Source organism: Mastigoproctus giganteus, chromosome 5, assembly GCF_048544385.1.
Source record: "Mastigoproctus giganteus isolate SK-2022 chromosome 5, ASM4854438v1, whole genome shotgun sequence".
Taxonomy (NCBI): Eukaryota; Metazoa; Arthropoda; class Arachnida; order Uropygi; family Thelyphonidae; genus Mastigoproctus; species Mastigoproctus giganteus.
Window position 1 is genome coordinate 199,676,595 of NC_143579.1, and position 15,262 is coordinate 199,691,856.

Here is a 15,262-nt window from a genome sequence, read left to right on the forward strand (position 1 = left end):
AAATTGTTTTTATTGTTTTATGGTAGTGACCTCCAGAAATGTGCCTTAGAAAAATGTGACTAAAGCCATTTTAATTAAATCTTTGTTTTATTGAATATTTTGTTATTTAATCATAAAAATTGCTGAGATGAAAGTTATATAAATTAATAAATATTTACTTACATACAATAAAGCCAAGAGAAATATAAGTTCCCAGAGATTCTCCAACTCGAATATGGTGAATAGCTAAGGAAAAGGAATTAAATATAATACTTTTTTTTTACAACAATATATAAATTTTATATTCTATAACTTTCACAAAGTCAGGTATGGTTAGAATTGCAAAAAACAGTAATTGTGTGTTTACACACACACATATAAAAATGTTTCAGACTTTAGCAATTATTATGCCATGTTATTCAGCTAAACATGTAACAATAGCAATAAATAAAATATCTAACAAAGTTATCTGATATTTAAAATAATAATAGTAATTACTAGGCAGCTTTGCACCCTGCTCACTGCACTCGTTTCTGTTGATAAAATAAAATACTTACAGAAGATTTCGACACTGTGTCTCTCTTCCTCATCTATGAATACATAAATACGTTACTATATCTATATAATATCGGTGTAGATACCCCATAGACAACTCTTAAAAAAAAACTATGATCGTAGTGTGAAAGGCATCATTTCATCTGTATCTCATATTGTGCTCATCCTTCACAATGAGTTGCCATGTATTGCACTACCTCGAATAAGTAAAGCTTCACAAATAGAGAAGACTATTGTTACTTATTCTCGGTGGGCACCACCACCCAGACAGCACCGTTTCAAAGCTAGTTGACTTTTCATCGGTGGGTGTCTTTCATACTGCAATCATAGTTTTTCTTTAAGAGTTGTTTATGGTGTATCTACACCAACATTATATAAATATAGAATCTTAAACTCTTAAAATATTATGCCTTGTCGCATTTAGTTAATTTAAATAAATACGTTACATACGGAAATCAAGAACGGTACTGCGTGGTCAAGTTAGATAAACATAGCGTGTGACCACGCTTAAACAGAAACTTGTTTTACCACAGTAAAACAAGCTTCTGTTATGTATTTTTGTATTTGTTACATATTTCCATGTAACCCGCATCTCTCTTCTCCCATTGGCTGAATACAATCACTAGGAAGAAAATTATTTTAATGTATAGAAAGATAATAATTAATCCTAATTGATGAGTGAATTTATAGATCATAACTGGGAAAAATGATTCACTCTTTAACTAAAAGTAAATAAATTTTTCATTCACTTAAGGGAATACTAATTTCACCATTCATATCCTGAAGTTTCTTTGTTTGTTATTTGGTTTTTAAGAGCATTAGCAACCAAGGCCATATTGCTCCAGGGATATGCGGTGGTCATTCTCTGACCTTTCCACATCCTCCATGTTTGGTGGTCACGGGCGTGAACCTCGGTCTAATCAAGAAGCGTGTGCTGCTGCTCCTGCCCACCTGGCTACAGAGGCACCATATCCTGAAGTAAAACAAATTTCTTTTAACCCAATAATGTCCAGCACTGAATTCTTTTCAGTATGCATCATATCTTTAAGAGTTGTTTATGGTGTATCTAATCTTTAAGTATCACATAAATATATGCAATTAATGGGGGGGGGGGGAATTATAACAGCCTGATATCTTTTTATTTTTAAATGCACACACACACACTAATTTAATTTTAAATTGATAATGTTTTGATTTATTGGCCTGAGTTAAATTTAAATGAAAAGAGAAACTTTTTTCTTACCAACCTAAATTATACACTGCTAGAACAATACAGCAAAAGTTTCAATTATTGCTTTACTTGTATCAGTAAAGCAACAAATTCTTCTTCTTCTTCAGACTTGAAAATGCTAACTGGGGCAATGAGTAAACTGTTGACTTTTGGATGGTTGAAGTATCAGTTGCTGGTCTGTGGCCAGTTTGTTTTGTGATGGATAGAAATAATATGCTAATTCCTGATCAAAATTAAGTAAAAAATTAATTTAATGAAAAAATTATAAAATGATTTTCCTTCCTCGGAAAATCATTTTGCAATTTTTACGTTAAATTAATTTTTTACTTAATTTTTGATTGCGTTAAATTGCTTTTTAATTGTGTTCAATTGATTTTTAATTATTTCTTACTGTAATATAAGATTTCCGATTTTTTAATTGTTCTCATTTTAATTTCTGGAGAGTATCATACAGAAGTGTTCTACGTATCATATTGAGGTAAGCTTCTTATTCTTTTACAAATATTGATATCAACGTAGAATGTATTTAGCATTATAGTTCTGGTTCATACTACCAAATTCTAGTGCAGTAAAAACTGTAGCACATACTGTATTATCCAGACCATAAGATGCACCCAGGTTTTAGGAAAAAAATTGGGGGTGGGGGTGTTATTACATATGTCTTAAACACAAATTCACAAGGGCTGGCAAACCAAAATATCAGTATATAATGAATTTACTAATTATAGAACTCCAAAAACTCATTGGCATGGCATCGCTGTTACAACCATCATTATCAATGTTATCATATTGAACTTTCTCTTTCTTAAGAGTCATCTTCAGTATCATCAAGGGTTGCAGAGTCCATTTCTTAAAATACTTCAGGTTTCTAGAAAGAAGGAAGATTTTATTGATCTTTTACTGGTTATAAAAAAGCAAGTTCCAGTGAGATACATAAGACCTCACTCAGATATGCCAGGCAACAATATATAGTCTGATCTGGAAACCCCCCCCCCTCTCTCTCTCTCTCTCTCTCTCTCTCTCTCTCTCTCTCTCTCTCTCTCTCACCTCTGAATGCACATCTTTGAATTATAACACACAGGGGAAGTTTAGCCATTTTCTGTTGGGGGGAGTGTATCCTATGGTCTTGAATGCATTATATCCCACTTTGACTAATGCAAGTAAAGAATTCCTGGAAAAGCTTGTGTTAGTCAAGTATTCACTAAGTAATGTATTCCTGTAGGCATAATGTGGTAATGGGTAGTTGTGTTCCTGATACCCTACAAACAAAGCACATTTTTATTAAGTAATAGACCTGAATGGTAAATTAGCAAGGAAACAGTATAATAAATTCAAAATCTAAGTAAAACTTAATGTAAAATACTTATAGAACTGACTTAAATATTATCTACAAAGATGCTACATAAAGAGATTATATAGCATCTTTGTAGCATAAAAAGATTTAATCCCCCAGTCAAGAGGTTTTTAACCTCACTTGGCTACAAATCTTCCAAACACTATTGTGGTGGTTTTCAACCAAGGTGCCGCAACAACATTCCAGGGGTGCCATGCAATTTGGGCTTAAGTTACTTAATTTTTTTTTTTTTTTTTTTGAAATTTATAAATTTATTTCATTATAAAAAGGTTAAGCGATATCCATTGTACCATATCTTTTTAATCTTGTGGTGATCTATAATTGAAGGTTATTTAGAACCTCTATATAAAGAATAAAAATATAATATTAAAGTATATATAATCTGTATTATGAATTGTAATTTTGTTTATAATTATATTATTATAATAACTATCGTATAACATATATTTTCTTATCACACACACACACACACACACACACACACACACACACACACACACACACACAAAATCGGATAATTAAAAAGTCAAAAACCACTGTGTTAGCTATTTCTTTTAGCTTAGGGGAACCGTGAAAAAATTACTGGGACACTAAGGGTGCCGTGAACTAAGTTTGGGAACATCTGCACTGTGGTATTTAGGTCTATGTCCTCCAAGCTTTTTGCTATTGTTTAAAACTTAAAAGAAAAGTTGTACAATTTTTCAATTCAAAGTTTGTTTTAGAACTGCAATAGCCAATTATCTTTATGCCAACTCACCATGTGTGCATACACATGTATGTATGTAAAGGTGCCTCCATAGCCAGGTGGGCAGGAGCAGCAGTGCGTAGCACACACTTCTTGATTAGACCAGGGTTCGAGCCCATAACCACCAAATATGGAGGATGCGGAAAGGTCAGGGAATGACCACCGCATATCCCTGGAGCAATATGGCCTTAGTTGCTAATGCTCCTAAAAACCAAACAAACAAACATGTATGTAAGTAGTGGTACTCTATCTTCTAATTTTTCAATTCGTGGTGGAGTTCCGTAAGGTTCTGTTGTTTCATCCACTCTTTTCCTCCTGTATGCTAATGATCTTCTTCCACTGAACTGAAATCACATCTACAGTTTTACTGATGATAGAGCACTATATTCCTTCCTCCTGCCAGTTTGGGAAACCCTACTTTGCCCAAAAAGCTACAGCTTCTTGAATATCTACCACACATTCCTTAAATGCTTATCCCCAGATAATTCTCCAGTAGATATAGTTAACCTCAATCTGTCCAAAACTCAGTTGTGACTTATTTCTAAAAATAAAAAATAAAAAAAAGTTCTGACATTCTCATGATTACAACTTTTTTTTTTTTTTTTTTTTTTTGCTGATGCTGTATAAGCTTGCTTTCTTGCAGCATCTGCCAGTACTAATGCTAACACTCAGATTTCAAGACAAGATTATTTATCTTTACTGAAAATAACTTTGACTTCTAATCTTTCTTAGATAAGCATATCAAAAATGTTTCCTCTGCATCAAAAAAACTAGACTTTATTCTTGTTCAACATTAATTTTTTTCCAAACAGACTACTAACTGTACACATCTTGAATCCACTCTACCACAGAATATTGTCTCTATATCTGGGGTGGTATAAAAGAGGACAGTCAAGTTAATGACCCGTCTCTTACAAACTCTCTTCCTTCCTTCACTCTCTCATATATATAAATATTCAGTTTTTGCTATATGCCTTTTCTACAGATCCCATAGATAGTTTATCTGAAATTATTCCAAAGAATGAAATAACTGAAAACAGATATCAGTTTTATTTCTGAAAGCTACTATTTAGCTTGCTAACACATGTGTGACTATAGTTGTCCCATCAGTTATATATAAACTACATGAGATAAGTACAGATATTGATAGTATGGCAATACAATAATAGCAAAATTATTTTTTAATATTTCAATTTTAATATACAATTTGGGAATGCAAAGTATTTCAGCGAAGTTTATGCCTACATCTGCACAGAGAGTGGGGAGTTCTTGTACGTCAAAATCTTTGTGCTGTTGCTGACAAATCATGGGTATATACATCTATGACCAGGAAACAAAGGATTACTTCTCTCTGTAGAAGACTGTATGGACAAAAAAAAAAAAAAAAAAAAAAATCAAATGTATAACTTGTATTTTTTGACTCGTATAAATAACATTCTTTATTATGAATAATGTTAAGTGACGAAGACTGTCGTGCACTGCTATAATATGACAGGACCAGTGTCTAAACACCACAACTGTTTAGTTTTAGTACAGGCATATGATGCAAGAAAAAAATTTATACAGCATCAGCCAAAAAAAAAAATCTTCCTATTTCACCCATCCATTTGCTCCAAAAATCTGTCCACTTCTTCCTTGAATTTATTTAAGCTATCAACTTCCACGACAGATGGTAGTTTGTTCCAGCAATCTACCCGCTGGCTAAAGGCCAATTTCTGCACATCTAGAGGAAGAATCCCAATCAGATCACCTCACAGGTGGCTAGTCTCCAGATGATGCAATTTGCAGGACTTAAGTCTTTCTTGGTAAGAGGACCCCTTCGTTCCCCTCACCAATCTTGTTTCCCTTCTCTGTATTCACTCAAGCAACTCTACAACCTTCCTAAAATGAGGTCTCCAGACTTGTACATAGTACTCAAGGTGTGGCCTGACCATGGCCTTATATAAGGGGATAATCACATCATTATCCCTACTTGGGATAATGATGTGATTATCTGGTATATCATTGCAAAATTCCGGTATATCATTGACAAGACCCCATCAGCAGCCTGTCTGCACTACTCATAAAACCTCACATGATACTGTAGCACAATTACCCCCAGGTCACTTTCATTCTCCACTACCCTGGGTGTAACACCACATAGCTGGTACATTTCTCTGGGGCCTCCGTAGCCGAGTGGTCAGGAGTGGGAGTGCAGTAGCACATGCTCTTTGAGTAGACCGGGTTTCAAGCCCCTGACTGCTGAATATGGTCGATCTGCCAACCCGCACTGGACCAGCGTGGCAGATTATGGTCCATTTACCTCAGCATGAATTGTTGAGGAGGCTTCCATCCTGCAGTGGGTTGATAATGGCTGCACTTTACCTTTATATGCAGTACTTTGCATTTGTCAATGTTAAACTTCAGTTTCCACTTCTCAGCCCCATCTACTAAACTTTTTTAGCTCCTGTTGCAGTAGCATACTGCCATTAATGTTGTTAACAACCCTTCCAACCTTTGTATCATCTGCAAACTTTGACATTAGGCCTGATATACCTTCATCAATATCCTTGATAAATATATAAAACAATAATGGGCCCAAGACTGACCCCTGGGGAGCTCCATTAAGAACATTAGTCCACGAACAGCGGTGTCCATTGATCACCACTCTGTCTTCTCCCATTCAACCATCCTTTTATCCATTGTAGCAACTTGCCCTTAATGACATACTGCTCAATTTGTACAGTACTCTTCCATGTATAACAGTATCAAAATATTTCCTGAAATCCAAGTATATGATATCAAAATTATTTTTTGCATTCAGTTCTTTTGTGGCCACATCATAGTATCCAATCAAATTGGTCAGACAAGACTTCCCCTTAACAAACCCATGCTCTGTCTGAATTATTACTGCAGTCTTGTCTAGATGATACTGCAATGCTTCTTTAACCAACAACTCCATTATTTCCCCCCCGAACAGAAGTTACACTAACAGGTCTGTAATTACTCGTGTTACCCTTTGATCCCCCCATGTGAATTGGAGATACATTTGCACATCTCCAGTTCGTGGGGACCTCCTCTAAGTCCATCAAAGGACTTAGGGGAGGTCCCCTCTCATAATTACGGCTTATCGTTTGCTTATTTCCTTGGCCATCTCCTTTAATATAACTGGATAGATCAGATCCATTCCATGTACCTTTCTTATGTTTCGCTTCAACAATTTCTCCTCCACTTTGCTCTCAGCTATTATAAAATCATTTAGCTTCCTGTTAGAGTTTAATAAGCTTCTGTTTTCCACTTCCCTATAGAATTCCTCATGTGTGAATGTAGATGCAAAATACTCATTCAGTTTGGCAGCTATCGGAGCAGGATTAATTACAAGTGGACCAATCTGATTGGTCCTTCCTTTTAGAGTTCATATAAGTAAAGTCTTTGCTGTTTTTCTTTGCATCCTTTGCCAAAGATTTTTTGTAATCTGCCTTTGCTTGCCTAACCTCCGTTGTGACTTGATTTCAGACCATAGGCTGTAATATTTATATGCATCCCATGCATGTTTCTTCTCTGCCACAAGTCTTATTAGTTCATCTTACATCTATTTGGGGCCTAAACCTTAAACAGTATTTCTTAGTTGGTATGAAAAGCCTATTAGCTTCCAAGGTTAATTCCTCAAATGCTTCCTATTTAGAATTTGCTATTGGTAACATCATCAGTTGGTCCCACTATAAAGAATTTACAAAATCTCTGAGCCCACTGTAGTCACCTTTATGAAAGCAAAAACCCTTCCCTTTACCCCTGACAGCAGATAAATTTAAGTAAACCCCACATCAGTACACTGTGATCATTGCCACCTAATGGTTCTTTATCTATAAATTCTTAATGCATGAATAACCACTGCTAATAAGCACACCAAGAATATTACTCCCACTGGTTTTTTTTTTTTTTTTTTTTTAATGAAAACCCCAAACACGAGAGGAACCTACAGTACTTAGTACCATGCTTGGGTTGGAGGTCGAGAAGACGAAAGAAGATATTTGTTGACATTAGACTTGAACTTTTGCAGACTAATTTTCAGAAATACGTATGAAGGAAGGTTGTTCTAGAAAACGGAAGTTGAATGAATAAACGAGGAAGATGAAAAGTCGGTTCTGTGAGTTTGAAGTTGGACAGCACGTGTTCGGACTGTTTTCAAAGAGAGAGCAGGAATTATAGAAGCCAATTCAGAAGAACAGTGCCCATGGAAGTATCTGTAGAAAAGACATGCAGCAGTACGTCTATGAGACAGTGAGTGGAGAGACTCTGTTAGAAAGGAGTCATTAATTAACCTAACTGCCCTCTTCTAAATGGAATCTAGAAGTCTGAGAGAGGTTTTGGGGGCACCACCCCAGATGTGGGACCATTATTCCATGGTAGGGTAGATTTGTGATTTGTACAGAGTGAACAGCTGTTTGGAAGAAAAGTAAAATTGAGAACGAAAGAGAAAACCAAATTTTTTAGATGCAGAGGAAGCAATATTTGTAATGTGCTTGTGCCAAGTGAGATTAGAAATCAAGGTAATCTCCAAAAGAGATATATCATCTTGCCTAGAAATCAGTGTGTTGCCAAAGATAAGCATAGGAGCAGAAGAATCCTTTTTTGCAAAATATAAGACAAGACTGAGTTTTAGAAGGATTTAAATCAACTAAGTTGTCTTTGCCCCACTGGAGAATTACCTGGAGATCGGCATTTAAGGAATCAGTAGTGGATATTCGAGAAGTTGAAGCTGATTGAGCAGGGCAAGGTTTCTCAAACTGGAAAGTGGAATGCAATGGATAGGATTTGCCTATCCATTGCATTCCACTATGGATAGGATTTGCAGTCAATGGAAGAAGGTCATTAATATACAAGAGGAAAAGAGTGGAGGAAAGAACTGAACCTTGGGGGACACCAGCATTAGTGGAGAAGTTAGAAGACAGAGAGCCATCTACCATCACCCTCAGTGAGTGTTCAGAGAGAAAACTGGATAGCCAATTACAAAAAACAGTTGGCAAATCATAAGATGGAAGCTTGTTCAGAAGACCTTTATGCCAAACACGATCAAAAGCCTTTGAGATATCAAGAACAACAGCTTGTGTTTCACCAAACTTTTCCATTGAATTTGTCCATTAATGGGTAACATAAGCCAGAATATCACCAGTGGGGTAAGATAGAGGTGGGGTCAATAGAGAAGGCAACTCCAGATAGTCAGTGAGGCATGCCCGTGCCCCATCAGAGGGAAGAAAATGGGGTGGCGAGGAGACAATAGACTTCTACTCCCCCCCCCCCTCCAGGAAGTAGGAAGATTGTTTTTGTTTATTTTGTTTTTAGGGGCATTAGCAACTAAGGTCATATTGCTCCGGGGGATATGCGGTGGTCATTCCCTGATGTTTCCGCATCCTCCATATTTGGTGATCACTGGCTCTAACCTCGGTCTAATCAAGAAGCGTGTGCTACGCACTGCTGCTCCTGCCCACCTGGCCACGGAGGCGCCTGGAAGTAGAAAGAAAATACCATGCAAGAGTGCACTGGTATGGGAAGGCCAATGGTCCTGGCAGCAAGCTGCAGCAATAGTCATGTTCAATTATTTGTCTCAGACGTCACAGCCACTTGTCAGGTTCGGGAAATGCATAGAGCCAAGTCTGACTTGGTGATCACTGGTATCTTCCGCCGCAGAGGGATCTTGAGACAGGTGAGCAGTGAACTGCGTCAATTTTGTGTCTGATCCTGTTTCTGAAGGTCCTTAGTGTGGTTAGCTCAATCTTTCTGTTTGAACGTTTCTGTTTAATTAGGTAGAGTTGTTTCATTCAGTTACTGGTTTTAGTTGTGATGAATAGCAATAAGTGCCCTCTGCCTAGAAAACACCTCTTGCACAAACTTCATGAAGGCCAGGAACTCCTCCCCCCCCCGTACCTAGCAGGTGATGCTCCAGCTTGTTGGTAGATATGAGTTCCGTCATAAGTCGACAGCGGAGGTCCTCATAACGGTTGCAGCTGTACATAATGTGGGACCATGTTTCTGTCTCCCCACATGTGCAGAGGGGGGGGGGTCTTCCGGTATTCGAAAATTTGAAGGCATCAGGAGAAACATAAATAGACCTGGACGGAACCAAGAGGGGGCTCTAGGATACATGCATCTGACTGTAGGCAGGAACTTCCTGGTATTTTCCCCTTTTGTTGAAGCAGACCATGTTTCCTGCCATGCCTTCTGCACATGATTCTCAAGTCTGGTCCTTTCTTCTCTTATGTAAGGGTTGCGTTCGGCAGAACTCTATGTAAGTTGGATTTTCCCTAAATGCTTATGCAGCACTTGCAACTATGTGCAGTGAATTTGATTGAAGCAAAAAAAGAGTTCAATGAACATTTAAATAGAATTATTTATTCAATTATTTTATCTCATGCACAGGAAAAATTACAAAAGTACAAAATTATAAAAGTACAAAAACAGGGAGAAGACAGGCATAATGTCAGCAAGTTTTACCTTTCAAGCATCATTGCCAGAATTAACTCTCCAGCTGATAAGCCCACCGCTGCAGAAGTTGAGCGCTGTGGAGATTTAGAAGGAGTTTTTTCCAACACATCACAATTTCTCTGCAGCTGAAGAATCAGCGCTGGCAACTTCACTGCATACTTTAATGTTTTGGAAACTAGCGCGATGTTTTAACCTGTTAAACCACCCATTCCTTGCCACGAACTTGGCTTGCCGTTCGCCGTACTTATCCTTAATATCTTCATAAATACTTCTTGCTTTTGCTTGAATGGCCATTAGACTTGCTTCTGAATCTGATTTTCCACCCATATTATTAATAATTTTCCATAATTCAGCAACTGAACACTGTTGATCTTAAATGCACTGATTCTTTAACATGTTCTTTAGAATAGTATATTCACTGTTGAAGCAGCAAGACCTAATCCCATTTGGCACATTATGGCCCTAGTTGCTGATGCGGCATTAAAACCCAAACAACCAACCAAACCTAATTCCATGCAGTAGATGACAAACCTTGTCCTGCTTCGTACTTCTTAATTAATCATTTTCATTTATAAATCAATTTTGTTTCATTTCCTAGCACTGCCAGCACTTACACTTTCCATTGGTCCCTTTCCCTTCAACCACTGTAATAAGTAAATAGGAATGAAGAGAAGATGCTGAAAATTTGTTTTTTATATGATTGAAGATTTCAGTGAAGGGGAACTAAATTTTCCCTAAATGCTTATGCAGCACTTGCAATTATGTGCAGTGAATTTGATTGAAGCAAAAAAAGAGTTCAATGAACATTTAAATAGAATTATTTATTCAATTATTTTATCTCATGCACAGGAAAAATTACAAAAGTACAAAATTATAAAAGTACAAAAACAGGGAGAAGACAGGCATAATGTCAGCAAGTTTTACCTTTTGAGCATCATTGCCAGAATTAACTCTCCAGCTGATAAGCCCGCCGCTGTAGAAGTTGAGTGCTGTGGAGATTTAGAAGGAGATTTATTTCACCATAATACCGTAACGTAAAAATCCACAGAATTCCAGTTATCGGGATTATCGCAAATGCAATAAGATCGAGTTTACTATCCGTTTATAATTAGCTGCACTAACAGAAAAGCCCAATAAATTGGAAAGTGCAAATTGTTTTTATTATTTTATGGTCGTATCCTCCAGAAATGTGTTTTAGAAAAATATCACAAAAGCGTTCACAATTGATTCTTATAACAGAACATACAATAATGATAAAAGTATAGTGCAATTTCCATTATAAAAATTACCTTTTAGAGATAAGCTTAATTATATAATAGATAATAGCTTAATTATATAGCGGAAATTTCAACTTCTGAGGTTTTGGAACAAATTACCAAAAAAAAAAAAAAAAAAACCACCAATGTGTTATTGGGTTCACATTATATTTTCAAGATACCTCCATTTATTCCTGTGGGATGCAAAATAGGTTTCCACGATTTTTTGAAGTTTGCATCAGAAGGCAAAAACTTACGTAAAGTCGAATTTCTGTAAGTCAAGTATTACGTAAGCCGGGGAGTTCCTGTATATAAAATAAAGACATTTATGCAAGAATCAAGAACATTTAATTTCTGTGCATCTGCCACATTGCCACTTCATTCCTCCAACCAGAAGATGGCAACAAAACGTAACATCCAGTGCTTCAGCTACAATAAATGCTATGTGTATAGCCTATTACAGGAAATAACCATTGCTGATTTCTATTGTCGATTTTAATGAAATTCAAACTGGTTTTACAAATCTTTTTAAAAAGTCCAAATATAAATAAAATTTCATGAAAATCCATTCAAAGGGAGTCAAGTTATTTGAAGATGGATGGATATGGTGAAGACAATAGGTGCAATATTCATATATGCTAATGCACCTAAAAACTGATTGTTGGTTTCAAAATCAAAGTAATACGCATACTGCAAAACAATACAATACAATACAATATACTTTATTTGTACACAAACAAAAAATACGAATACCGTAATGAAACTTGTTAAGGATAAACAAAGTCCTTATCAACAAGTTCATTGCCTAAAACAATCATTATACAGTAGACTCTTGATTTTCCGGGATTGATAGTAAAAAAAAATCCCGGATAATTGATTTCACGGTTAATCCAAAAATACAGAACTCCTCGACATACATAATAGTAACGTAAGACGTAACTTCTTACTTTGTCGAGTTTTGTGTAACTCAGGAATGACTAATAACATATTGCTACTATATTATTATTGACAAATCTGAATTCAGCACGATACTTGTTAATGTTCGAACATTTTCATACATTCTTATTAGTTTAATTTTCTGATCCAAATCGATTGCTTTCCTTTTCTTAGTAGATTTACTAGTACCGCTGTAATTATTCTCTTAGTCGGCACCACGATAACAGTCAAAATGAACTTTTCTCTAAAGAACTTTACAGGGTTAAGGCAAAATCTCACTATTATCATCCCATGCAAGCTCACATTTTACCAAAGCACATTTCTGGAGGTCACTGCCATAAAACAAAAACAATTTTCACTTCCCGGGTTACTGGGCTTTTCTGTTCGTGCATCTAATTATAAACAGGTATTAAACTATCTTATTGTATTTGTGTTAATACCTATAGCTTCAATTGTGTGGGTTTTTATGTTATTATGTTGAAGTGTGCATCCCCTTCACAGAAATCTTAAGTCATATAAAAAAAAAAAAACAGTAATAAATTGTAAGAATCTTCTCTTCTTTTCTATTTTTTTGCTTGTTACCCCGTATCTCACTTTGCAATTTGTGCATGCTGTGATCGTCATTATTGATTACTTATTATTATTTTTTGTTTTAAATTTTACAATCCTAAAAAAAAAAAAAAAAAAAAAAAAAAAAAAAAAATGCTAAGTTGGGGACTTACTGTATCGAAAAATGTTCAGCAACCTATGTAAAAAATAGGGCAATAGACAAAATACGAAAAAACTTACCATGCACTACTTGCGTATCCAATATGATGCTTCCCTTTATTTTTTACAATGTTGCATATGGTTTGGTCACCAACATTATAATTGTTCATTAGAGATTTAACGGATGCACCATTTTCAAACTTTTGAATAAATTCAAGTCTTTGTTTAACTGAAAGTGCAACTCTTTTGCGTTTATCCATCATTTTCGCGATTTCTAAACAAAAAAAAATATTTACTATAAAAAAAAATTTACATCACTGACGTAAAAACAAAATTTGTCTTTTTTGCGGTGCAATGGAACACAACAATTGACGTGACGCACTAAAACAAACTAAACATTTCTTCTCTCTCTCTCTCTCTCTCTCTCTCTTTTTTTTTTTTTTTTGAGTCACAGGTTCTAGCTATTACTTGAATTTTATGATTTTTGGTTGATATATATATATATATATATATATATATATATTTTTTAATTTGGAGTCTTGAAGTGTCCCGGTTAACATGATCCCGGTAAATCGAGAGTCTGCTGTAATCAGAAAGAGAGAGGAAGACAAAATAATCCAACAAAATATTACATACTGCTCCCAGAAAACCAATGAAGTAAGACAATATAAGTTAGTTAATGTACACAGTGAATATAGAGTAATGTACAACTGAAATTTGAGTTTAATTACAACTGCATAGCTTATTACTCTGCCATATACTTTTTTTTTATGTCTCTTTTCTCTCATGTTTCTCTTCACAATGACACTGCATTCATGAGTGTTGCATAATATGTGCAAAATGGGCATAGTTTATCTACAGCTAACAATAACATTTAATCCATGCATTTCTGTATTTTACATGTAAATTGTATGAAAAAAAAACAAAAGAAATAATAATTGCCAGATTTCTATTTGTCAAATTTTAATGACATTAGGGATGACTCGACAAATCTTTTTATATGAACTAAATATAAAGTTTCATGAAAATTTGTCCACTGAGAGTTGAGTTATGTGTGGATGGATGGACAGAAAAGATGGACAGGCATGGAGAAGACAATAGGTGCATAAGCATATATGCTAACGTGCCTAAAAAACAGATGTTCAAATGATGCAAGAAAGCAAGCTTATACAACATCAGCAAAAAAAAAAAAAACCTTCCCACATCAACTGTCCATCCCCTCCAACAGTTTGTTCTTTCTTGAATTTATTCGAACTATTGACATTCCAAACGACAGATGGAAGTTTGTTCCAATAATCAACTACCTGCAAGCTAAAAGCAAACTTCCACTCATCTATTCTGCAACCATCCTTCCTCAATTTGAATTTATGCCATTCATATGTGTAGTCTGAGCAAGAGGAAGAATCCATCAGCACTAAGCTTAGTCAATCCATTCAATATATAATATCAATGTAAATATACCATAGTTTACTCATTAATTTAACCGCATAAGTAGTGTAATGGCATCGTTTGATTTCTCTAGTAGAGGAGATTCATTATTTATTCGAAGTAGTGCAATACCTGGTATCTCATTGTGAAAGTAGCCATAATATGAGATAAAATCAAACGATGCCGTTACACTACTTATGAAGTTAAATTTATGGGTAAACTATGGTGTATTTAAACTGATATTATACAGTTAATTTCAACCTAACATATTATGCTTTGTGCGTTTAGTCTTCAAAATATTATCATTATCTTCACCATTTGGCATCTCTCATATTGTGGAATTAACTTCGCAATGGTGATGCCATATCTGCATTATCAGGGTACCTGCCCACCCACCAACGAGTGAGTCAACAAGCTCCAAAACACGTCTGGGTAGTGGTGCTCACTGAGAATAAATAACAGTCTCCTCTACTAGAGAGGCATTATTTATTCAAAGTAGTGCAACACCTGGTATCTCATGATAGTAGCCACAATATGAGATAAAATCAAACGATGCCATTATACTACTTATGTAGTTAAATTTATGGGTAAACATGGTGTATTTACAC

General features: G+C 35.5%; 1 protein-coding gene across 1 annotated transcript in view; it reads right to left on the bottom strand.

Annotated features, from left to right (window-relative positions):
- Nucleotides 1-15,262, bottom strand: part of LOC150085996 (two pore channel protein 1-like) — a 312,161-nt gene that overhangs the window by 111,845 nt on the left and 185,054 nt on the right. Inside the window, exon 16 of the mRNA XM_090374763.1 lies at nucleotides 163-225. Within this exon, the coding sequence (XP_090230889.1) occupies nucleotides 163-225 (63 nt within the window). The remainder of the gene's footprint in view (nucleotides 1-162; nucleotides 226-15,262) is intronic.